This window comes from Lithobates pipiens, unplaced genomic scaffold (genome assembly GCF_037356315.1).
Source record: "Lithobates pipiens isolate NorthernLeopardFrog02 unplaced genomic scaffold, aLitPip1_a1.2 Scaffold_8, whole genome shotgun sequence".
In the NCBI taxonomy this organism is placed as follows: Eukaryota; Metazoa; Chordata; class Amphibia; order Anura; family Ranidae; genus Lithobates; species Lithobates pipiens.
The window spans coordinates 482,222,854-482,248,371 of record NW_027507903.1 but is presented as its reverse complement, the minus strand read 5'-3'; the positions used below and the strand labels follow the sequence as shown (position 1 = coordinate 482,248,371).

Here is a 25,518-nt window from a genome sequence, read left to right as displayed (position 1 = left end):
AAGAGACATTTGGACCTATTTGGTTCACTGTGGGTCCTCAAAATCGTAAATATAGCTTTTTTTTTAAAATAACTTGATGGGACTGGAAAACAGCACAGTTACAGTCACCTTATCACACTCTTTGCTGAGAATGTGACAGTCACACTTATTGTTGGCTTCTCTCCCTTTAGACGTCCCTTCAGAAGAGGAGCCCTCGCCCTGTGCCCTCCCTAGCAATAATGGACGCCACTGTCCCAATGAGACCCTCTGTGATTCTGGCTGGGACGGGCCCAAGCATGGAATCACCAATTTTGACAACTTTGCATTTGCCATGCTCACCGTCTTCCAATGCATTACCATGGAGGGCTGGACAGACGTACTCTACTGGGTGAGTGAATGACTTTGCTGGATAGAGCCAAAATGGCACTAAGAAAAGCAACTCTGCTTGCAGAATCGATTTGCAAAATAACATTTTTATCTGGTGAAGATTCCCAGAGTTTTCAAAACAGGTAAACAGCTAAATATACAGAGGAAATACATATACAGTGGTGTGAAAAAGTGTTTGCCCCCTTCCTCATTTCCTGTTCCTTTGCATGTTTGTCACACTTAAGTGTTTCGGAACATCAAACCAATTTAAACAATAGTCAAGGACAACACAAGTAAACACAAAATGCAATTTGTAAATGAAGGTGTTTATTATTAAAGGTGAAAAAAAATCCAAACCATCATGGCCCTGTGTGAAAAAGTGATTGCCCCCCTTGTTAAAACATACTATAACTGTGGTTGTCCACACCTGAGTTCAATTTCTCTAGCCACACCCAGGCCTGATTATTGCCACACCTGTTCACAATCAAGCCATCACTTAAATAGGAGCTGCTTGACACAGTAAGGTCCACCAGAAGATCCTTAAAAGCTACACATCATGCCGAGACCCAAAGAAATTCAGGAACAATTGAGAAAGAAAGTAATTGAGATCTATCAGTCTGGAAAGGGTTATAAAGCCATTTCCAAAGCTTTGGGAATCCAGCGAACCACAGTGAGAGCCATTATCCACAAATGGCGAAGACATGGAACAGTGGTGAACCTTCCCAGGAGTGGCCGGCCGCCCAAAATTACCCCAAGAGCGCAGCGACGACTCATCCAAGAGGTCACAAAAGACCCCACAACAACGTCCAAGGAACTGCAGGCCTCACTTGCCTCAGTTAAGGTCAGTGTTCATGCCTCCACCATCAGGAAAAGACTGGGCAAAAATGGCCTGCATGGCAGAGTTCCAAGGAGAAAACCACTGCTGAGCAAAAAGAACATCAAAGCTCGTCTCAATTTCTCCACAACACATCTTGATGATCCCCAAGACTTTTGGGACAACATTCTGTGGACCGATGAGACAAAAGTGGAACTCTTTGGAAGGTGTGTGTCCAAGTATATCTGGCGTAGAAGGAACACTGCATTTCAGAAAAAGAACATTATACCAACAGTAAAATATGGTGGTGGTAGTGTGATGGTCTGGGGCTGTTTTGCTGCTTCAGGACCTGGAAGACTTGCCGTGATAAAAGGAACTATGAATTCTGCTGTCTACCAAGAGATCCTGAAGGAGAATGTCCGACCATCTGTTCGTGTACTCAAGCTGAAACGAACTTGGGTTCTGCAGCAGGACAATGATCCTAAACACACCAGCAAGTCCACCACCGAATGGCTGAAGAAAAACAAAATGAAGACTTTGGAGTGGCCTAGCCAAAGTCCTGACCTGAATCCTATTGAGATGTTGTGGTATGACCTTAAAAAGGCCGTTCATGCTCGAAAACCCTCTAATGTAACTGAATTAGGACAATTCTGCAAAGATGAGTGGGCCAAAATTCCTCCAGGACGCTGTAAAAGCCACATTGCACGTTATCGCAAACGCTTGGTTGCAGTTGTTGCTGCTAAGGGTGGCCCAACCAGTTATTAGGTTTAGGGGGCAATCACTTTTTCACACAGGGCCATGATGGTTTGGATTTTTTTTCACCTTTAATAATAAACACCTTCATTTACAAATTGCATTTTGTGTTTACTTGTGTTGTCCTTGACTATTGTTTAAATTGGTTTGATGTTCCGAAACACTTAAGTGTGACAAACATGCAAAGGAACAGGAAATGAGGAAGGGGGCAAACACTTTTTCACACCACTGTAAGAGAGCTGTTTCATCTGCCAAAGTAGTTTTGTTTCTGTCTATTTAGTCCTGTAGTGTACACTTCTCCATGCAGCACAGCCCTATAACACTTACAGGTCTTTTCCTATCCAAAGCCTGTGAATAATGGACTGGAAGGGAGAAACAGCAGGTTGATAAGCTCATCTCTTTGTCACTCTGCTCTCTCCTTTTATCATGCAAATTTCTTGCACTGCAGCACAACTAACTTGCACCTTGTACTGTGTCTACCTCCTTTTATCTGAGGTTTAGTGGACACTTTACAACATAGGGAGAGTCAGGAGAGCTGCAGGATTGAGGCTGGGTTCAGACGTGTCCGGCTGCAGTTTGCAGTCCAGAGTCCGGTGCGTTTTCTGTTTACCAGTTCAGGTGCAAAATTTTGCCTGATTTGGCACCTGCACAGGACCCTTTTCAAAACTGCACTGCGGGCGCCCTGGACACGTGTGAACTGGCTCTATTGAAAGCATTCACATGTTATGCAAATTGCAGTAAAAAAAAACATCCAATTCGCATATACAGTTGTGTGAAAAAGTATTTGCCCCCTTTCTGATTTCAATTTTTTTTGCATATTTGTCACACTTAAATGATTCAGATCAAACAAATTTTAATATTACACAAAAATAACCAGAGTAAATATAAAATGCATTTTTTAAATGATGATTTCATTTATTAAAGCAAAAAATCTGTCCAAACCTACCTGGCTTTATGTGGAAAAAGTAATTGCCCCTAAACCTAATAACTGGTTGTGCCACCCTTGGCGGCAACAACTGCAATCAAGCATTTGCGATAACTAGCAATGAGTCTTTAACATTGCTGTGGAGCAATTTTGACCCACTTTTCTTTGCATAATTGTTTTAATTCAGCCACAGTGGAGGGTTTTCCAGCATGAATGGCCTGTGTAAGGTCATGATACAACATCTCAATCGGATTTAGGTCCGGGCATTGACTAGGCCACTCCAAAACCTGAATTTTGCTTTGTTTAACCATTTGGACTTGCTGTTGTGTTTCAGATCATTGTCCTGCTGCATAACCCAAGTGAAATTGAGCTTGAGTCACGAACTGATGGTCGGATATTCTCCTTTAGGATTTTCTGGTAGAGCTCAGAATTCATATGAAATTCTGTATTAGTTTTATGCCAGATGTAACAGGACACACACCTTCCAAAAAGTAAAATTTTTGTCTCATCAGTCCACAGAATATTTGCCTAAAAGTCATGGGGATAATCAAGATGTTTTTTGGTAAATGTGAGATGTGCCTTTGTGTTCTTTTTGGTCAGCAGTGGCTTTGGCCTTGGAACTCTCCCTTGGATGCCATTTTTGCCCAGTCTCTTTCTTATTGTTGAATCATGGACACTGATCTTACCTGAGGCAAGTGAGACCTGCAATTGTTTTGATGTTCTGGGTTATTTTATGACCTCCTGGGTGAGTCGTCATTGTGCTCTTGGAGTCATTTTGGTTGGCTGGCCACTCCTGGGAAGGTTCACCACTGTTCCAAGTTTTCTCCATTTGTGGATAATGGCTCTCACTGTGGTTTGCTGGCGTCCCAAAGCCTTAGAAATGGCTTTGTAATCCTTTCCAGACTGATACATGTCAATGACTTTGTTTCTCATCAGTTCTTGAATTTCTTTAACTCACGGCATGATGTGTTGCTTTTTGAGATCTTTTAGTGTGCTTCACTTTGTCAGACAGCTTCTATTTAAAGCAGAGTTTGACCCAAAAGTGGAACTTCCACTCATTGTACTCCTCACCCCCTCCGGTGCCACATTTGGCACCTTTCGGAGGGGAGGGGAAAGGATACCTGTCTTAAACAGGTATCCTGTTCCCACTTCCGGGAGCCTCAGCCGCGGGTATTGACGTCACCTCCTGGGCTTCCTCCTCCTTCTCTGGCTCCTAGGCCAGTAGGAGAGAGGAGCGGAGCCTCGCACATGTGCAGTAGGGTTCCCGGCAAGAAGCTGTAAGGCTTCACTGCCGGGTTCCCTTACTCGCAATGGAGGCGGCATGCTCCCGACAGCTGATGGAAACATGAGCTGCTGTGCCGACATCACTGGACTCTAGGACAGGTAAGTGTCCGATTATTAAAAGTCAGCAGCTACAGTATGAGCTGCTGACTTTTAATTTTTGAAGGGGTGGGCGGACCTCCGCTTTAAGTGATTTTTTGATTCAACTGGTCTGGCAGTAATCAGGCCTGGGTGTGGCCAGTGAAATTTAACTCAGCTTTCTAAAAAATTGTGGTTAATCATGGTTCATTCATGATTCAGCATGAGAGGGGGCAATTACTTTTTCACATAGGGCCAGGCAGGTTTGAACAGTTTTTTCCCTTAATAAATGAAATAATAATTTAAGAACTGCATATTGGATTTATTCGAATCATTTAAGTGTGAGAAATATGCTAAAAAATCTGGAAGGGGCAAAAACGTTTTCACAGCACTGTATGTGATCCCAGCCTGACGCTTGTCATTGTTGAGAAAATATCCTCACAAAAAGCTAACCTGGCTGCATTGTTATGCTCACTTAATGATATACACAAGCACTTAGTATAAGACTAACAACTTTTTTTCCTTTCATTAAATTCACTCTCTGGGATTTTGTTTAGATGCAGGACGCCATGGGATATGAGCTGCCCTGCGTGTACTTTGTCAGCCTTGTCATCTTTGGATCGTTTTTCGTTCTGAATCTGGTTCTTGGTGTGCTGAGCGGGTATGATACAATATTTCCTTATTTTGTGAATACATTTTTTTTGTTTTGCTTTTTCATTTATTGGAATTTCATTAAATTGCCACTTAAAAGATTTATTATGTATATTTCTAATATTGTTTTTACCTCCATTAACATAAGCTTTATTTATATTTTTTTCTCACTTGCTTGCCTCCGTGCTTTTCAGTCATGTCTCACTATTCTCTAACTAACAGATATTTAATTCCATTGTTGTGGAAGATGACAGAAAGCTGGCCTCTGCATACAGCCAAATCCAGTTGGCTCATCATTGCGCATCCATTCCAGATGCTTGTATGTGACATCACATACATCACATACATCATATACATCACATACACATCACATGGGCTGGATGCAAGAGGTGGAGCAGCAGGATGAGTGTTGCAGGACAGGTAGATGTGTCTCTTTTCTGCTTCCTTTCACCACTGTGCATATTCTGCATAATATCATAGATGAGAAGAGGGTACAGCGGTGGGGCAAATGTGCAGGATCATAAGGCGGGCCCCCTGCAGCTGAGAAAAAGTGGTTGGGTGTAATTCTCATTGCGGTGAATACTGGCTGTGGCTTAAGGGGACACAGAGTACATGGGTTCAGTAGTAAGTGATACAAAGGTTCAGGAATCATTTCCACAAAGTTCCCAGAAGCTCAACAGTAATTCCACAAACTGTCACCTGATTGTGATTTTGTCAATCACAGTGAAATCCCTTCTTTCTGAGATTCGTGTTGGCAACCAAGCGAGTCATCTTCCTCCAGATGGTGGATGGGGCTAGCAGGACTGTGATTGGCTTTAGCAGTGGCCAAGATAGTCCTCCTCCTGGAAACAGGGACCCCCCCCCCCCCCCCGATAGCAGAACTGCAACCCAATTTTTTCCCCCAATCTCTTCCCCATCACAAAAGCAGACAATCGCAGCAACAGCAAAATTAAAGAACAAAACAATGTTTCCCATCTTTTAGTGTCTCACTGACACTTCCCTGCGCTGCTCTGCTGATGGGGAGAGAGTTGAGTGCCAGTAAAAGAGGCTTTGCGTGCCGCTTGCAGCACCAGTGTTGGGGGTTGCCTGCCCCTGAGTTAAAGTTTCCAGCAAAAGTGAAAGCAATCGGATCACCAGGCAATGTTTTTGAGCAAATTGATGTAGATTGAAACCCAAACACCAAAATCTCTTCAGCTTTATTGCTGAAGTTTAGTCTGTTTGTTCTCCCCCCCCCCCCCCTTTGCAATATGATAATGACATTTTTTAATATAAGCTTTCTGTTTTCATTACATACATTGTTTTAGACCCAGATACATAATCAATGGGTCTCTGTGTTTCTCTCTGCAATGCAGGTAGAGTTAGGCAAAAACTATTTTTATACTTGTGTACATAAATAAATAAATGTGAATACATATAAGTCAAAATGTGTATCAGTAATTAGTGCATAAAGTGCTTTGTGCTCAAACAAGTCCTTAGCGGATCTTCCCCGCCACTGGTAAAAACGTATAATACAAAAAGTCCAATCCTTTAAAAGGAATCTCAAAACATGCCCTGTGTTCAAACTGTGGATCCTGCAGATCTACCGCTTCCTCTTTACACCTACTTCACACATGCGTTTGTGCCCCCCTGAAGTGCCTCCCCACTCAGCAGTTTTGACTCTTTAGCTGTACAGCTACAGATTTTGTGTGCTCCACATCATCATGGACGAAAAGGAATGATCATCTTGAAACTTCTTGGCTTTGATTCCTTGTGCTTGGCCTTCACTATTGTACCACCATCCCGAATTTGCTTACTCATTATGCAATAAGAACAGAGGAATCCCGGGATAGCATAATACTGTTCATTAAAACCACACACCTAGTTGAAATTGCAATCACCTAATATATCAGATGCTAAACTCTAAACTCAGAAGTTTCGCCGCAGCGTGCACTTTATGGACCGAATGTGAAACTGCATTCTATGTGTTTCGCCCCACCCAGGGCCTCTTCAGGAACTGAAATAACAAAATGATTTAATGGGCGACTGTCAGTCTGAGCAAATAGGTGTTTCTAGGCAGAATGTTTTCATGCAGATCACTCTAGATAAGCCCACATGTAATGTTGAGCCCCATTAGTGAAAGAACTATAATAAAAATGAATGAAGGGGGTGGGCCAGGGACAGTCAGGCTGGGGAGAAAAGAGCTAGAAGATGCTGAAGGTCCAGGCTCTATCTGACTGCAGCTTCTAATTCACATTGTGAGAAACTCAGTGTAGAGAGTGCAATCAAGGTAAGCACCTTCAGTACAGAAACGGAGCTTGTAAACTGAAAGACTGAAGGGAAGGCTAGAGTTCAGCTGTATTGCCATCGCCTGCTCTTTCTCTGTGAAAGTGGAGATTTTCCTTGTTTGCGCTCTATTTCTCTCTAGTCCCGGCCGGAGCCCTTGTCATACGCTCTTGCCAATTTAGCAGACTGCATATTACAGGCTCGATGACGGAGACGCAAGCACTTGAAATCTTGAGCTTTATTCATGATCACCGTAAACAGCTGCTGCCAAGAGCCGCGACTCCTTTATCTCCCGGCAGATACAATTGCAGCCTTTTCATCTCGCAAATAATACCTTGAATAAAAATGTTTATTGCTGATAATGCTGCGCACAGCGTGTCGCTCGCCCGCTCAAGTGACAACACAGGAAGCGGGGAAGATTGCATGATAACCTGACACTTTCATTTCGTAACACTGAGTGAAAGCAAGGGAAGGGGATGTTGGGCTCAAAATCTGCTCTGTGGTTTGAACACATTCTGAGTTAAAGATGATTCTCTATTATACTGCATCTGGTGCAGTAGGCAAAGTTTTCTGTATTGTTTTCATATTCTGTACCATTTCAGGGAAAACCCTAGGGCTGCTGGCTTAAATGTAAACTGATAATCATTAGAGTAAATCTGCCAAAACTTTTTTTATTTATGAATAGATTAGGGAGGGGTTATTAACCCGTCAGTTTATTTTTTGTTTGTATTATCCTGGGAGAGGTTTTCCCTTCTTTTCTTGTCCTGAGGACACAACAGGAAATGAGAAAAAAATCTCTCCTTTCCTAATTGTCACTAGTACAGTTGTCCCCATCGGAAAATGTATTTTCACCTCCCATTTATATAAAATTTGTAACTGTCCTCGGACCCCTTCTATTCTCTTTCTACAATGTATCTCTTGGTCAGTTGATGACCTTGAATGGCTTCCAATACCATCTGTATGCCGATGACACCAAATCCTCTTCATTCCTACCCCCCACCAGTAAAACAAGTATCAGAACCTGCTCCCATCTTAGGGTGGCAGGTGTAATCCTGGACTCTAACCTCTCCTTCTGGCCCCACATTCAATCACTGTCCAAATCTTGCCGCCTTCACTTCCGTAACATTTCCAAAAAAATCTCTCATCACCTCTTCCCATGCTTGCCTCTAGGACTTCTCCAGAGCTGCTGTTATCCTCTGGAACTCCCTAACACAATCTATCTCCTACTCTGTCTGCCTTTATTGGATCCCTGAAAGCCCATCTTTTCAGAGAAGCCTATCTTGCCTCCACCTACTAACTGAACTTTTACTTTCTCCATCAACTCATCCTCGCACAGTTATTACCTTTTTGTATCACTACCCTTTTATATTGTAAGCTATCAGGGGCTCTTCTAACCCTCTTGTCTGCGCACAAACACTTCAAACACTGTTGATGCCATTCCAATCCTGTATAATAGCTTCCCCATTACTTTCCATGCCCATGAAAGTTATCACCAAACAAATTGAAGAGGTACAATATATCTTTTGTTTTTTCTGGAAGGCATAGCTAGTAATAAATACCCTCAGTAAATCTAGAATTGAAGTGTGACATGATAATATTCAACTTCAGATAAAAGATTATTCAAATATCAGACTTTATATGTCTAATGAGTTATGGGGGCTGAACCTCTGCCCCTGTTATCAGGGCTTGAAAAAAGTCAAAACAATGTATTCGGGCCTGAAAATCAATGTAAAAGTTGGGTGTTATGCCAGTACGTGGGTTTTCACAGCATCCTTCAGCAGTCAGTTCTTGTATCTTTTTTTTTTCAAGCCCCCAGGAAGGAGGCAGTACCCAAAACGCATACGTTTTGACTGTAAACAGTCTGCAACTGGAATACACTTGGATCTGGACATGACCATGACTGAAAATTCTTCAGTGTGTAGAACCCAATATTTCAAATTTTCCATATTTACACCACCACCATACTATTCAATGATAGGAATTACACAATATATTTATACTACGGACTATGGCGGGAGTCCGCCGTACTTGAGATTGACACATCACTGGCCCTGTCACCTGGTATGGACTTAAAGGGGAAGCCCTACGCTGAAAAAACGGCGTGGGGGTACACCCCAAGGTACATATCAGACCCTTATCCGAGCACGCAACCCGGCCGGTCAGGAAAGGGGGTGGGGACGAGCGCCCTTCCTGAGCCGTACCAGGCCACATGCCCACAACATGGGGGGGGCTTTGACCCCAAAGCACCTTGTCCCCATGTTGATGAGGACAAGGGCCTCTTCCCAACAACTCTGGCCGTTGGTTGTCGGGGTCTGCAGGCGGGGGGCTTATTGGAATCCGGGAGCCCCCTTTAATAAAGGGGCCCCCAGATACCAGCCCCCCACCCTATGTGAATGAGTATGGGGTACAATGTACCCCTACCCATTCACCTGGTGAAAAAAAAATTAAATAAAACACAACACAAGGTTTTAAAATAATTTATTGCACAGCTCCGGGGGTCTTCTCGCCGGACTCCTGCGCTATCTTCTGCTCTTTTGCTAGCTCTTTTACTAGCGGAGGAGCCCGGCTTTCTTCTTCGTCCCCATCCGGGATCTTCTTCCGACTTCGGGGGTCTTGTCCCCCTCTTCGGTTCTTCTTGCCAGGCCTCCGCTCCTTCTTCCAGCTCTTTTACTAGCGGTGGCCTGGTCTTCTGTCGTCGTTGCCGCCCCGCAATAAGAACCGAAGAGGGGGACAAGACCCCCGAAGTCGGGAGAAGAGGCGGCGGCGACAGAAGACCGGGCCACTGCTAGTAAAACAGCTATAGGAAAAAAGCAGAGGCCCGGCAAGAAGAACCGAAGAGGGGGACAAGACCCCTGAAGAGGGGGACAAGTCGGAAGAAGATCCCCGGATGGCGACAGTTTTTATCGATTACTTAAAGTGACCCTGTCACAAACCTGGTAAACATTTACAAGTCGATTTTAAATGTCTTTTTTTTACCTTAGGGGAGGGGACTTGCCTCATCCCATTGTCCTCCTCTAACCTCCAGCTCTCCATAAAAGGGTCTAGTGACTCCTCCTAACAGGTCTCATGAGCAAAGAGCAGTCACACGCCTGCAGCGTTTTCATTTGAAAGACCGTGAGATGAACGTGACATTCCCTCTAAAGCCATAAAAAAAATAACCACAGCCTCGCACAGTCTGAGTATTGCTATTCTACTTGGGATTCTGTTCCCCTTTACTCCCACTAACTTTTATTTCACTCTTCTTTTGCTTTGATCACAATTTTGACATTTCAAAACCACAAACGGAGAGCTTGGTTAAACAGAGTCTGATTTCTCTGAGATCACGCGGGATTATTGAAGAAATATTCCCTTAACTTTGTTAGAAATGTTGAAAAGGGTTTGAAAATGTCAGAGAATTTTTTTCAGGAAAGCTAATTAATTGAAACTATGGTTCTTTCTGGAAGGAAAGTGGACCTTTTGTTTGGTACTTACTCGTAAATAAATTGAGCACAATTATATAGTTGCGTTTGCTTACTGAAATATTTGTGCTACTGAACTACTATTATTTTTATTATATTATGTATAAAGTGGTTGACTACATGGTCCTTTCCATAATCACTGTATCTCCTCTTAGGCCGCGTACACACGGGCGGATTGTCTGTCCAACTTAGTCCGCTGAACCGTGTTTCAGCGGACAATCCGCTCGTGTGTGGGCTTCAGCGGACTTTTTCAGCGGACAATCTGACGAACAAAGTCTTACGGAATTTCCGTAAGACAGTCCGTTCAAACTTGGTTTTGTCCGTCCAAACTTGGTTTCAGCGGACAGTCCGCTCGTGTGTAGGCAAGTTGGACGGACTAAGTATGGCGCATGCTCAGAAAGGATTTACACGGCCGAAGGTTGCATTGCAGTGTATAGGACGTCGTTTTTCTAGTCCCGTCGTACGTGCTGTACACGTCATCACGCACGCTTTCAGCGGACTGTCTGCTCATCGTGTGTGGTCAAGTCCGTTCATGCAGATTTTGAACGGACTGTCTGTCGGATTGTCTGACGAACTTAGTTGGGCAGACAATCCGCCCGTGTGTACGCGGCCTCAGAGGGATCCTTTAAGTCTTTCTGGGGTGTGAAAAGGCATTCTTACTGTGTACCACCTATAGGATTTGTCCTGTTAACAAAGAATATTCTGATTTAGCACCCCCCACACACCACACACACACACACACACACACACACACACACACACACACACACACACACACACACACACACTATTTCTTTTACTTTGCTTTTTAAAAGGGTGGCAGATATTTATATTTTACAATACCTAGGGGGAAGGTTTAACCAGGTCAAAATATTTGAACTATTTATACAGTAGGTGTTATTATAATACATCTTCTGTAATCTTAGAATTTTTTCAGGGACAAAAATCCCCTCTATTGCCGCTCTGGGATGTGTTCTTGTCAGTGGCGCAGCGTGGGTTGTCAGCGCCTGGGGCAAGGCAAGTAATTTGCGCCCCCTAACCTGTGGACCTTTAGCCCTCCATTCCCTTCCTACAATAGTACTGACCAGCCTGATTCCTACACTGACCACTACACTGACCTACCTGATTCCTACACTGACCTACCTGATTCCTACACTGACCTACCTGATTCCTACACTGACCTACCTGATCACTACACTAACCTACCTGCTTCCTATAGTGCCCACTACACTGACCTACCTGTCCACTATCCTGGCCACTACACTACCTTATTCCTACACTCTCCACTACACTACACTGACCTACCTGACCACTACACTACACTGTCCACTACACTACCTGACCACTACACTACACTGTCCATTACACTGTATACTACACAACACTGTCCACAATGACCACTGCACTACACTTATACTGACACCAGACTTTTCTTTTATTTATACTGACTCTGTCTACTGGTTTTATCTCTCTAATCTCTCTGGCTGGCTGCTCCCTCTCCACAGACTATATCCACCCCCTCACCTGCAGCTTGTAGCGTCCATCAGTCCGGAGGAGAGGGGGGAGCCTGGAGGAGGTGAAGACAGCAGCGGTGTTCACAACGAGGCAGAGGCAGGACTCCAGGAGCAACCGCAATTGCGGATAGGCCAGCCCCACCACAATCACAGATAGGCCAGCACTGCCGCAATCACGAATAGGCCAGCCTCACCACGATCATGGATAGGCCAGCCCCACCGCGATCACGGATAGGCCAGCCCTGCCGCGATCATGAATAGGCCAGCCCCGCCAAGGCCGACACACATGACCCCATTCATCGAATCACAGGGAACCAGCTGCAGTTGATCTCAGGGACACAGGAAGTAAGCATTAGGGGGACAGAGGCGGCAGTGACACACACTGCCTGGTGTGGGATTTCGCCCCCCTAAGTGTTGCTCCTGGGACCACGGTCCCCTCCGCGCATCTCTCCCCCCCCCCCCCCCCTACTGGTCCTTGTGACAAAGGATATACTCATGGGTGGGAAATTGTGTAGTCATAGGCAGGTTCTATTTTGTGAAAGTTTTGTGGCAGTTAATATAGAAGAGAGCAGATATTTAAGAAGCAGAGAGGGTTAGCTCTCCACAGTATAAACATGTAAGCCATCATTTAAGATATGGTATAGCTAAACCCAATCACTAAAATCTTATATAAGCTTTAACATGTTAATTTAAAATTTGTTTTCAGATTTTTTAACACTTCAGCTTTCAGTAAAATAATAACTGATTATCTTGTTTCTTATTCAGACACTTCCTGTTATGTGCTGACAATACTCTATCTCTGTCTCCCAGTTGTGCTCCAGCATGCTCACCCTGTCACATGCCTACAAGTGTCAACACACAATGAGCAGGCATGGTCCACTGTTGCCACTATTAGGAAGTCCTTTAAGAGCAAAAAAGAGTGCCTGAAGCTGCAGAAAGTGCCTGTAGACATGAAGTGGCTGAAAGAGGCTAGAGGAGATCAGCACTACCGAGAGGGAAAAAAAGAATAGAAGAGATGAAAACAGGATTTTGCAAAAAAAAAAAAAAAGAAAAGAAAAAGTTAATTTTTTATTATACACAGCGCTATGAGCAAACTAAATGCCATCTAGCTAGGGTTCCACTTTAACAGTTTAACAAGGTCTGTAGAAATATAAATAAATGCATATTCCAGTCTGTTACACTATGCATACTGTTGAACTTAAAGTAGATGTAAACCTAAATCATGAAATTTAAGCTGGTCACATATATCTGCAGTGTTTTGTTATGCATCTTCAAAGCACTATGTCCTGTAGCTGTCTCCTGCTCAGTTCTTCTGTTATCAGCCTGATAACTCTTGACAAGTCCTCCATCACATATGATAAAAGCAGTCTGAGTTTTGTGTTGGGGAGGATGCTATAAATAGATTAGCACAGAGCTTAACAATTCAACAAACAGGGCTGAAAGGCTCTACCTATGAGGAGAGGGGATGTGTGCCTTTACTCCAATCAGCTGTTTTGGCTGTATGCCCAGGCTTCACTGCAGTGCGAACCAGGAAGAGATCTAACATGATCTGAACTTTCTGAACAGTATATAACGATGAAGACAGCAGATATACATGTACAACTTATATAGGGAGATTTGTTTCATCCCTATGTATCATCTGAGGCCGTTCAGTTAACTGGGTATATGTGAGGGTTTACATCCACTTTAAACGGCACAGTCTTTTCTCCTTCCCTGTACTAGTACATGGAGAGACATCCCTTGGCAATAAAGGCACCACTGACCGTGGGAATGCAACATGTGTTGAAGATTTTACTATGTTCCTGTCCTTTGGCTTACTGGACTCTTTTTCCTGTTCCTGTGGTTGACCTGTCCTGTCTGATCAGAGAGTTTTCAAAGGAGCGAGAGAAAGCCAAGGCCCGGGGTGATTTCCAGAAGTTGAGAGAGAAGCAGCAGCTAGAAGAGGACTTGAAAGGATATCTAGACTGGATCACACAGGCCGAGGACATCGATCCTGAGAATGAAGATGAGGACATAGATGAAGACAAACCACGGAACAGTGAGTGCTTCTTTCAGTACCTTTGGTACACTGATGATACATAAAATATACGAGTAGTAATAGGGGCACTTGGTATGGGTTCATGTAAATATGTGTTCTCTGCTGTCGTTAGATTTTGTCTACTGGGCTTGTTGGAATTTTTTTGGATTGGTCTGCTTTAGCTGGTGCAGATCAAGATCAGTGCAGAGAGTCCTGCTGTCAGAATACAGTGGGGAGGATTTCTCTATCCACCTCATTTGTGTGGGTGCTGGCTGATAATAAAAAAAAAAAGAGTAATCTATGGCCAGCTTTACCCATGGTCTCTTGTCACCACTGCATGCTCCACAACAATGTTCCACTTTCCCATCTTCCAGGTTGTAGAAGAGGTTAGGTTCTTGCTGCTGTCTGTCAAACTGCTAGGAGGTGGGAGGAGCAGAAGCTTGACTTTTCCAGGAGTTGCGTGTCTCTATGGGTTAGCATATATTACATTTCTGCTGTTGGGTTTAGATACACTCTAAATAAAGTGTACATCTTGATACGCCTCCTTTAAGGACTTATCAGGCCAGCTACAGATAATTCTGCTAGCATGCGGTGACTGCCAGCATTTGTCCCGCATCCCCCCGCATTTGTGTCATTGCTATGATTTATGGCCTGACCTCTCCCTCCAATGACACAAAACGGACAACCTGCTTGAGTCTCTAATCAAAACATATCTTGCCCTTAATGAACTGAGACATTTGTCCGGGAAAGGAGGGCAGAAACAAGTCGAGTGCCGCATGCGAATTCTCTCAGGCCCTGTCTCCCGTCCTTTATTGGCACCCGCTAGAGCGTAAAATAATTCTCCGCTAAATTTAACAAGATTATATGGAAAATTCAGCCCTGGAAGGCATTCTGCATGGGCTTGTCTGAATGCCGGGGCAGTGTGACACAGACTGATCATCTCCTGCCAGACAGGGGGATTGTGTTTATCCATGTGTCTGAAATGAAAACTGTTTGGGGTGTATACAGTAGTGAAAATCATTACAGCCCTATAGCATGTTTAAAATTGAAAAGGATATTCTGATTGGCTGCTATAGACAGCATAGGTTTTAGTTCAGACATTCTAATACTGAACTATGTAAAAATGTAAAACAAATTATAATATTTTATATGGAGCATGAGGAGACCAGTCTGTATATTTAAAGGAGAACTCCTCTATACACTCTTTGCATCTACACTGACAACATGTTCTAATTCTAAAATCTGTTTGAAGAAACAACATTTTCTGTGAAAAATCCTGACTGTGTAGGATCCGTTTGACTCCGTTTGAGATATATATATATATATATATATATATATATATATATATATATATATATATATATATTCTATTCCTTTTTTGTCCTGAAGATGTATTTATATTGGATGTCTCTTCTTTTCAGTGAGTATGCCAACCAGTGAGACAGAGTCTGTGAACACTGACAATGTGGGCAGTGGTGATGTAGACGAAGAAGGCTGTGGAGTTCGGTTGGCGTGAGTATTATTGTGCATATTTTTCAATATCTTTTTTCAAATTGGTGTGTGTGTGTGTGTGTGTGTAAAAATGTGACTAGCCTAATGCTAATAATATTTTCTACCAATAGTTAGTTTCTTATTCCATTTGCATGGTTTGCTCATTACGGATGCACTTTTGCCTTTCTATATGGGAATACACAGTGCATAGGTGGTGTATCTGGCTGAACCCAGCTCTGTGCAGGGCTTGCATACGGTTCAGTCTATAAAGCATGCATTAAAAGCTGTGGGAGCTGTGTTACTGCATAACCAGTACAACTGTAATGTTGGGAAAAATGTGGCACTGTACTGGAGGAGAGTGGGGCAGATAGGCCTTTTATTTTGGTTAATTTATGCTAAAAGTATAACTAAAGGCAAAACTTTTTTTTTAAAGTTTTGTATAGAGTGGAGAGGGATTAGAACCCCTGACAGTTTTTAATGCTGTCTGCGTCTTTGTTAGGGAGATTCCCCCTCTCTATTTGTCCTGTTTACCATTATCATTGAAAGTGAAAGTAAAAGAAAATCCAAAATTTTGGGTTGCCCACAAAAATGTAATAGAGGGCAAATCCTCCAATGGGGACACTAGTTCGGGTTACCTGGGGGTCCTCAGGGAATTCCCTATATTTGCAGGGATTTCTACTCACTTCCTGATTGGCTTTAGGACAGGAAGTAAAGGGAAATCTCTGCAATGGGACAAAGATGGTAAAAATAAACCTTACAGGGGTTATAACTCTCCCTTGCTCTATCCAAAATGTAAAAAAAAAAAAAATTGTATCAAATACTTACCGTAATTTTCCTTTCCTGACACCAAACCATGGCATCATACTAGTGATAGGCTCCACCTCTCTTCCACTCCCTCAGGACCAGTGAATAGCATAAATTAAAGGCCTAGTTAGGCCCCACCCCATTCGTTGTAATTAGCTACATACCGAAATGTACAAGGGTGGATCCATATGCTGCCATGGTTTGGCGTCAGGGATGGAAAATTACGGTATTTGATACAACTTTCCTTTTTCCTGACGCCACCAGCAGCATACTAGTGATAAATAACTAGCTGACAGGGTGGGTTTTACTTGTCAAATCAATTTTTAATTAGAATGGGACAGAAGACGGAACAGTCCTTCCTCCACATCCTGCTAATTGCAAGACCCCCATATCTACTCCGCACCACTTGAAAAGGTACCCTGGGGTGACCATGGTACTTCCCTGCAGATGGATTCCATGAATGCCTTCTAATGGGCAGCCCATGAGACAGAAACTGCTCTGGTATGTATCCACTGCTGAAGGAGGTTTGTGACCCCTCGCCCTATATGCACAACCAAACCTACTAAGTCCATAAGGTAACCTCTTTTCCCTGACTAATTCCACCCGGAAAGATGAAAGGCTTATTACATGATCTGAACAGGGCCATTCTGGATAGGGACTTCAAGTTCTGTACATGTCCAATTTGTGTGACCCTCCTGAGTGATCCTCTGAGAAGTTAGGCAATGCTGAATGGAGTGCTGTCACTACTCTTGATACAAGATGATCTATCGGACACAGGTCTACTCCTTGTGGAAAGAAAAGAATATCTTTTTATGAAGCTCTCCGAGCTTGAATCTCAGACATCCTTATGCTTGAAGATTTTGTGATAGTTACTGCCTAGTAATGTCACAAACTGAACACTGTTCTGTTGGAGCAAATGGTCAAAACTAATTTTAAATCCAGCAACACCGATAGATTCCACTGGGAAAGATCCTCCTCCGTGGTGGTCGAAACCTCCTGTCTTCAAAATTTGTACAAACCAAAGCATTTCTGGCACATTTAAGCTTTGTTATTGCCAACCTAGTCGTCACTTGCAACCTCAAGGAATATAGGCTACAGCTCGTGTAATCTGGTCTACAAGAAGTCCAGAACAGCTGTCACCGGAGGTGCAGTAGTGTCAATATCTCACCCTGCTGAGAAATAACACAAACTTGTGCCAGATTTTGGCATAGATGTTGTTAGTAAAGTGCCTTCTCACTCTCCACAAAGTAGAGATCATCCTGAAGCATGCTAAGTTCTTCCTGTTTACAGCCACTGCCTGCGTATGTGCAAAGGGGAATTGGCTTCTGTCTCATGAGATGAATGGCCACGAAAACTCAAGACCCTCATTGTCAAAATGGAGGAATGGATATGACTACCATGTTCACTCTCGACAGACAGCCTTAAGAGGAATCTCATTACGAGAAATGTTGTTGGAAAATGTATAGGCTAGAGTGCAGATCTATGGAGAAAATCAAGGCATTTGTCCCTTCTGTCTTGGGGTGCGGAACTGATTCAGACATCCTCCTAAGTTTGAAATTGCTGTGAGAAGCTATGTAGTCTGTCTGTGGTTGGCCCCACCTGTGGACCAGCTCGTAGAAGACCTACAGTCTAGGGCCCACTCGTGCTCTGGAAAGTTTGCTTGATGGTCAGTCTGTCTGTGTGTTCAAGTCCCCTAGGAGGTAAACTGCTTTATGAATTTGCAGGTGATTTCCTCACCCCGACAGTGTGGGCCCAGTTCACCTCTCCTAAAAGCATATTGCCACAAGTACCTCCTTGGTGATGAATATAGGCAACTTTTGTCATGTTGTTCAACTGCAAAGAGACTGATCTTCCCTTGATTCTGTGTAGTAAGGCAAAATGTGCTAAAGAAGCTGCTTGGCTGGGAATCTCCCATTGGACTGAACCGGCAGTTTCTCGCAGTGTGCCTTCCAGGCTATCTTTGCCGAGATGAATAGTAATTGTGATCTAGTCTAATGGATCTAACAGGGTGACTTCATCAGATTCTCCCTCTTCAGCCACCACAGTATACTCCTACTCTGTGCCAGACTCTGTTTCCTCTATTGTGCTAAGAATTCCAGCTCAAACTTTTGAAGTCAGAGTGCCCAAGGGATTATTGGTATGACAACATTGTGCTCCAAAGATTGAGGCACTAAGAAATGGTCAAACAAGTGGAGATTACTGTCTTCAGCATTTCTTCTTTGACTGCCACCGTTTTCGCTGGTGGAAGCCGAACAGAGGAGTTGACAGAGTACCTCCTGGCATACTAACTGTTAAGTTATAGAGAGTTAATAAACCAGCCATATCACCGCAGGGTGTTTATGAGAATCTCTTGGTGCATCAGCAATTGTTTCAGACCTCTGGATAGAAGAATAATGTCGTCCAGATATCGGCGCACCTGGAGAACTTGTTCACTACACGAGAACCCTTGTGAACAGTCTCGGAGACCTGCATAGGCCAAAAGGCTGACTGTTAAACTGGAAATGTGTCTAGTCGATCACAAGCTTACCAATTATGAAAGAAATAAATATTTTGGGATGTTTAGATAGTCATCGTGAAGATCCAAAAATAGCATTTTGCTATCTGGCTGCGCTAGTTTAATGGACTTCATTTTGAAGATCTCTAAGGGGATAAAAAAAAGTTTAACGTATTCAGATCTACAACCATACGCTAGCCACTATCCCTTGCAAACTACATACAGGGTTGAATTGATGCCTGTATATTCTTTTTGTAAATGGAATCAGGATGAAATCCCCCCTAGGTCTGATATGCGTGTATTATAGCAGCCCATCTGTCTAGAAGAATGGAACCTGCTGAGAGGCAGAAAATTCCTTATCCCTCTGCTTCCCATCGACGGACTTCCTGTCACTCCTGGTATGGCTATGTTAAGTTTCCTACCAACACAGAGATTTCCCGTTATAAGGTATCTTACACCGAACTTGCCTAAGAAAACAAATGCAGCCCAAAGTTTCAAACATCGTATCTACTGTAGGCAGGGATTAAAGTGATGCTATTCAATCTCTAACGAGGATAAAACTTGTATAGACAAATAAAGGAGATTTTCTCTCCGGACTTTGCTATTCTGAAGAAAGGGTGAATATGACTTTATCCATACAATTGGCCTGCTTGACTGTATGAATACGTAGTTCAATGGAGGAAAATTGAAGCCAAGCAGTTCCGGGCCTTCCTCTGATGAAGAGGAGCTACTACTGGTCCGTAGGCTGTCCACTCGCCAGAGTAGAGAACTTAGTGGGTTAACGCCACCTACCGAGGTGCCAGGATGCTTATCTAGTGACAGGTGACTAGGAGGGGTCAGCCTGGCCGAGATAATTGAAAAAAGTACATCATAAAATCTCACGCCACCCTCTTCAATAACAATGATATTTGAGTGTTGCCTGTCAACTGCGAACTCCTCCAGGCAGTCTTTACTCACCAGCCTTCTGGGCATAGGTATTGCACCACAGGCGCTGCAGGACTTTTTTTTTTAAATATTTTTTATTGTATTTTCATACAAACAAAGAAAGACAAAAAACAAACAAAAATCATACATAAACATCAACCATTAAATGCTTAACAGTTATGTGCATGGTTAATAAGTTGTCAGATCATTTATAGCTTCAAGTATGTTTACTCTGTGTGCTGCTAGGTAACTAGGATTACTGAAGTCTCGTTATATTGTCAGCTATTGCCTATTCAGGCATACTGTCCTCTGTTCCTATATTTAGGCATATATGAATATGTTTATATGAATATGCTTTTACGTACACCTTATTCGTTATCCACTTCTCTTGGCCTTCAAGCAGTAGTAGGTTCAGCAAGCCATGTACGCCAAATTTTTTCATATTTCAGAGGGCATCCTCTATTTATATATGTGTCTTTGTATAATGGAAGGCTCTCATTTATGAGACATTTCCATTGAGCCAAGGAAGGTATCATAGGTTTTTTCCAAAGCATAGTTTTTCCAGGCATAAAAGAGCAACAACCCAATTAAGGTTCTTTTCACAACAGTTGGCACTATTGTGAATGAATTAATGAATTGTATAGGGCTACCTATGCAAACTGAATCGCCTCAGGGTGCTTGCTGCTGGTGTTCATCTGTGGTATAGCACAGTCCTTTAACCCATGGGGTCCTGACGCGCTTACAAACACATACACATACAAATATTTGGCCAATTTTTTTCAACAGGATCTATTTAACCTACCAGCATGTCTTTGGAGTGTGGGAGGAAACCGGAGTACCTGGAGGAAACCCTCGCTGGCACAGGGAGAACATGCAAACTCCAGGCAGATGATGTCTTGGTCGGGATTTAAACCAGCGACCCTATTGCTGCTAGGTGAAAGTGCTAACTACTACAGCACTGTGCTGCCCCTGTGCTGCATTGTCTCATCATATCAGGCCCAAGAGGCACACTTCCATCTTCATCGGTATCGCAACCGAGGCAACCAGAGTAATCATATCGAGCACCTCAGTCCAATACTGCAGAATCTTAGGGTCCAGAAAATATGTGTAAAGTTTCCCAGGGAGGTGCTGCACCTCCAGCACTCTGTGGGGTGTTCAGGTTTCATTTTATGAAGTCTATATGGTGTGAAGTATGCTCTATGCACTATTTTAAACTGCACTAGTCTGTCTCTCAGTGAAACCAGGGAGCTAAAGGGGAAATACCACACATCTTCCCAGTCATCGTTGTCCATTATTGGAATGTCTCTTTGCCATCAGGACCAGAGTTTATCCATGGGTGGGAGAGACACAAATATCAGATGTTGATAAAGATAGGAGGTTGTTTTTTTGGCGCATCTGGTGCGAAGTGTCTTTTCCAACCCAGACTGGACCATGCAGGAGGATTGTGGGAATTGTGCGGTAAAGGAATGAGACAATTGCAGGTAACGAAATACATAGTAATTTGGTAGATTATGTGTCTGTGAGAGTTGGGATAAGGGGAGTAATGTGTTATTTGAAGTTATCCGTGATATAAGCTTTTTAAAGGAAGATTTGGGAATCCATTGCGGGAATGTCTAAAAGGATAAGTGAGTTTGGGGATGACTTTCGCGCTGCAGGACTTTTGCTGGGATGGTAGCGTTGCTCTAGGAAGAAGATACAAGGGACCAAAGGAATGAAATGAATGAACTAGCTGCCTCCCCCAAGCCTCAGCCCACAGACACTTACTTACTGGCAGTTTTTGTTCCTAAAGAGGAAACACTGCAAGACTCCATCAAGACTCACAGAAGGTGTTTCCAGGCTGTTTAGCGCAATTTAGCGGCCCGAGCAGTGGGAGTTCGCACTGGGAGAGGCTCAACCCAGCCGGATGCTGCACGGAGGCAGAGGTGTGGACAAGGTACCGCTTACTCTTCACTGGTGCGTGGAGGTATGAGGAAAAAAAAGAAGAATGGGGTGGGGCCTAACTAGGCCTTTAATTTATGCTATTCACTGGTCCTGAGGGAGTGGAAGAGAGGCGGAGCCTATCACTAGTATGCTGCCATGGTGGTGTCAGCAAAAAGTTTTGCCTATAGTTCTACTTTAAAATTATATAACATTTAAGGCGTATAATAATTAACTCCACCCTCTATACCAGCCTGCTTTGCATACCAGTAAAGGAGATGGACATTTAAAAAAAAACTAATGTCATTCAAAAGAAACTCCAAATTTAGCCAAAAGTGCAATTTTTAATTGCATGACTGTGCTAAAAAATAGATGCATTTTTTGAAAACATTAATCACACAATAATCATTTTTTGTTTTATGACTGCAGCTCTCAAGAGAGCAAGGAAGAGAAACAAGTTCTGGTATCCTCAGCATCTCTGTTGCTCTAGCTACTTCTATTGGTGCTGTCAACCTTATGTTTGCTATGTGAACAGCACTATCTAGTGGCCAAAGGTGAAAGACACAGCTCATTCTTAGGATGGCAAGGGATGCACAGCATCATAAATTATTTTATGTCTCAGACTTGCTAGAAAAGGACGCAGGGCTTCTTTATATATCGTTTTATGACTCAAAAATGTTAGGATGCAGAGCTTCATACATTATTTAATGACTTACTTTTTCTTATAATTAAGACCTGCCAGCAGTGATGGGAACCTACGCAGGCAGTTTCTTAAATTCTGTACCTCTGTGACTTGAAGAGCTATGTGAACCCCTAGAAAAGGTATTTTTACACAAATGATTGTTGCTTATCTGACATTCCAGAGGTATAGATGTTGATGCAGACTATAGTATAGTTCCCAAAGTTCATCTTTAATGCATCCAAACAATAAAGGCACATCTGCAAATATAACCGTTTGCATTTTCTCTGTGTTCACCCTAAAAGCAAGAGTCCAGATTGTACTGGCTTTTTTTGGTTACATTAAGCCCCTATGCCACTTTCCAGCAGTTACATTGAATCAGGACCCCTTTAGCCGTGTGTGCTTTCAAGAGCTTGCTTACCATTAGCTGTCAGAGGTCATCCAATGTGAAAGTCTTTATGGATGCTTCCATTTGTGTCCTTTGTGTTTACATTTCTGTACACAGGCTTTCTTTCACACTGTGAAAGTTGTGTGCTGTATAATAATCTTCATTTTAAGGATGGAGGGATTTAGATACTGAATCAACTAGGTAAGAAGGTCAACATTATTTTTATTTTGTCTGCCCAAATTGTATATGTGTCAGAAACCATGAATCAGACTGAGCCAGAAGCACAGTTAAATCTCACCTGTTTAATAATAATAAAAAAAAGGTAAACAGAGTAAACATAGTCAAAACATAGCCAGTGTTCAGGAACCGAAACGGATAGTCAGACAAGCCAAAATGTCAGGGAGCCAGAGATGAGGGTAATAGAACAGCAATCAGGATCTGGAGCCAGAAGGAATGTCAGCCGAGCAACAGGAATACAGGAGAGCGTCTTTAGAGATGTGACCAAGGCGAAGGCAGAGATCATCTGGGCTGGACGTCTTAAGTAGGCAGGACTGACGAGCAGGATATTATCAACAGGTGAGTCCCTGTGGAGAGATAGGAGGAGCTGGCAATTAGCCAACAGCTGAGAAGCCAGCTCAGAGAAGGAAGGGCTGAGCACAGCCTTGACAATATGGTAGCTGGAAGTAGCTTAAATCATACAGAGTTGGGTGTATAAAGGATTCAGAATATTCAGTCTTAAAGTATAACTAGCGGCAAAACTTTTGTTTTAGTTTTGGATAGAGTGCTGAGTGAATAAAACACTTGTGAGATATTATGGCTGTCTATGCCCCCATTAAGGAGATTTTCCCTCTCTATGTGTCCTGTTTATCACTATCATTGAAATTAAAGTAAAATAAAACCCCAAATTTTGGGTTGTCCCCAGAAAAGTAATAGAGTGGAAATTTTCCAATGGGGACACTAGTTCTGGTGACCTGGGGGTCCCCAACGAATTCCCTTAATTATCAGAGTCTTCTTCTCACTTCCAGTTTTGGCTATGGGAGAGGAAATGAAGCTAAATGTCCACAATCGGACACAGATGGCAAAAAAAGAAAAAAACAAAACAAAAAAAGCCCTGACATTGGTTATAACCCTCCCTTGCTCTATCCCAAATGATAAGAAAAGTTTTGCTTATAGTTCTACTTTAAAGTGTATGTATAGCCAAAATGTTTTTTTAAGTTGTTTTGAATAGATAAGAAAAGGGTTAAAACCCCTATCGACTTATTGCTCTCCGTGCTCTATTAGAAAGATTTCTCTGCACTCACTTCTCTGTGATGTGAGATCTCTCCAAAGTGGGGGGAAGACCCTCCTTAAACAACTGTTTAGATTAGCTGCCCCAATCGGAATATTTCTCCTCTATTCCAGGTCTGGTGACAACTCCAATACTTAATTGTTTCTTGTGTCAATTTAATTCCCATAAATACCATAGAATTGTTCTAGACATTTCCATTTGCATATGTTTCCTTTATGGCTCTGTGTGCAATTCATTCTGCTCTCAATATTTCCCTTTCTAGACACCCATTCAGCTTCAGAGTGCAGAGAGTGTATGTCAGGAGTGATAATCTGGAGTGAAAGAACACATCCCAAGCGTTTAGATGAAAATGTTCCTCCCTGCTTACCACTGGATGGTGCAGACTTTTGGTGCTGTGATGTGCTGATCAGTTGCTTGATCACTGTTCTAGAAGCAGGTATGATAATGTAATGAAGCAACTGATAGGCAGACTGCATAGCTAAAGGCTACACCATCCAGTGTCCAGCTCTGTCCCTGGAACATGCACATGTAAAGGGTGCCTAGGGCAGTGTTTCTCAACTCCAGTCCTCAAGGCCCCAAAAGGTCATGTTTCTGGAATTTCCCTCAGAAGAATTGGCTGTGGTAATTACTAAGGCAGTGGAACTGATCAGATCATCTGTTGAAAATAATGGAAAGCCTAAAAACATGACCTGTTGGGGCACTTTGAGGACTGGAGTTGAGAAACACTGGCTTAGGGATGTGTTCCTTCACTGTTGCAATCAGCAGGAAGCTGATATTTTACTCCCACTGCTGGCTATTATGAAGAAATGGAAAGAAAAGAAGTTGCAGCTACATATTTTAAAGTGAGAAAGACTATTAACAAAGCTAATACAGAATTTTGAATCAGTGATTCAAGTATAACAAAAAGCATTTTTGTTTTTTTTATATTTCAAATGGTGTGGAGAGGGATGTGTTCCTAATGGGGGATCCACCCTCTCTATTTGTCATGGTGACTGTTATCACCAAGATTGAAAATGAAACAAAATCCCACATTTTGGGTTGTTACCAGAGAGGAGACACATCCTGTTTTGGGTATGAGACAGGTAGTGAAGGAAGATCTTCCCAATGGGACACAGGTGGCAGAAAAACTGAAAAGGTATTATAACCCTCTCTGACTCTATCCAAAATAATAAAAATAGCCCATAGTTCTACTTTAATGCTCTTTATTAATACTTAATGTTAGAAATATGACTTTAGTTCTCCTTTAACTTATGCAAAAGTTTATGTTCTCAGATGCTGAACAACTGTGGAATCTGATATACAAACTCTCCCACAGGCTATTCTGCTACAGCTGCCATGATAGCAAGCTGGGGAGGAATACCAAGTACAGTATGCCTTTAAATTAAATGTATATTTCAGTGAGAAAAAAAAAACTTTTGGATACACTACAATTAAT

General features: G+C 42.8%; 1 protein-coding gene across 6 annotated transcripts in view; it reads left to right on the top strand.

Moving 5' to 3' along the window:
* The window catches only part of CACNA1C (calcium voltage-gated channel subunit alpha1 C), a 628,086-nt gene that overhangs the window by 369,738 nt on the left and 232,830 nt on the right, over window positions 1-25,518 (top strand). For all 6 annotated transcript variants that reach the window (XM_077468880.1, XM_077468877.1, XM_077468876.1 and 3 more), the window contains exons 7-10: window positions 171-367; window positions 4,754-4,857; window positions 13,947-14,119; window positions 15,520-15,610. In XM_077468880.1, the coding sequence (XP_077325006.1) occupies window positions 171-367; window positions 4,754-4,857; window positions 13,947-14,119; window positions 15,520-15,610 (565 nt within the window). The remainder of the gene's footprint in view (window positions 1-170; window positions 368-4,753; window positions 4,858-13,946; window positions 14,120-15,519; window positions 15,611-25,518) is intronic.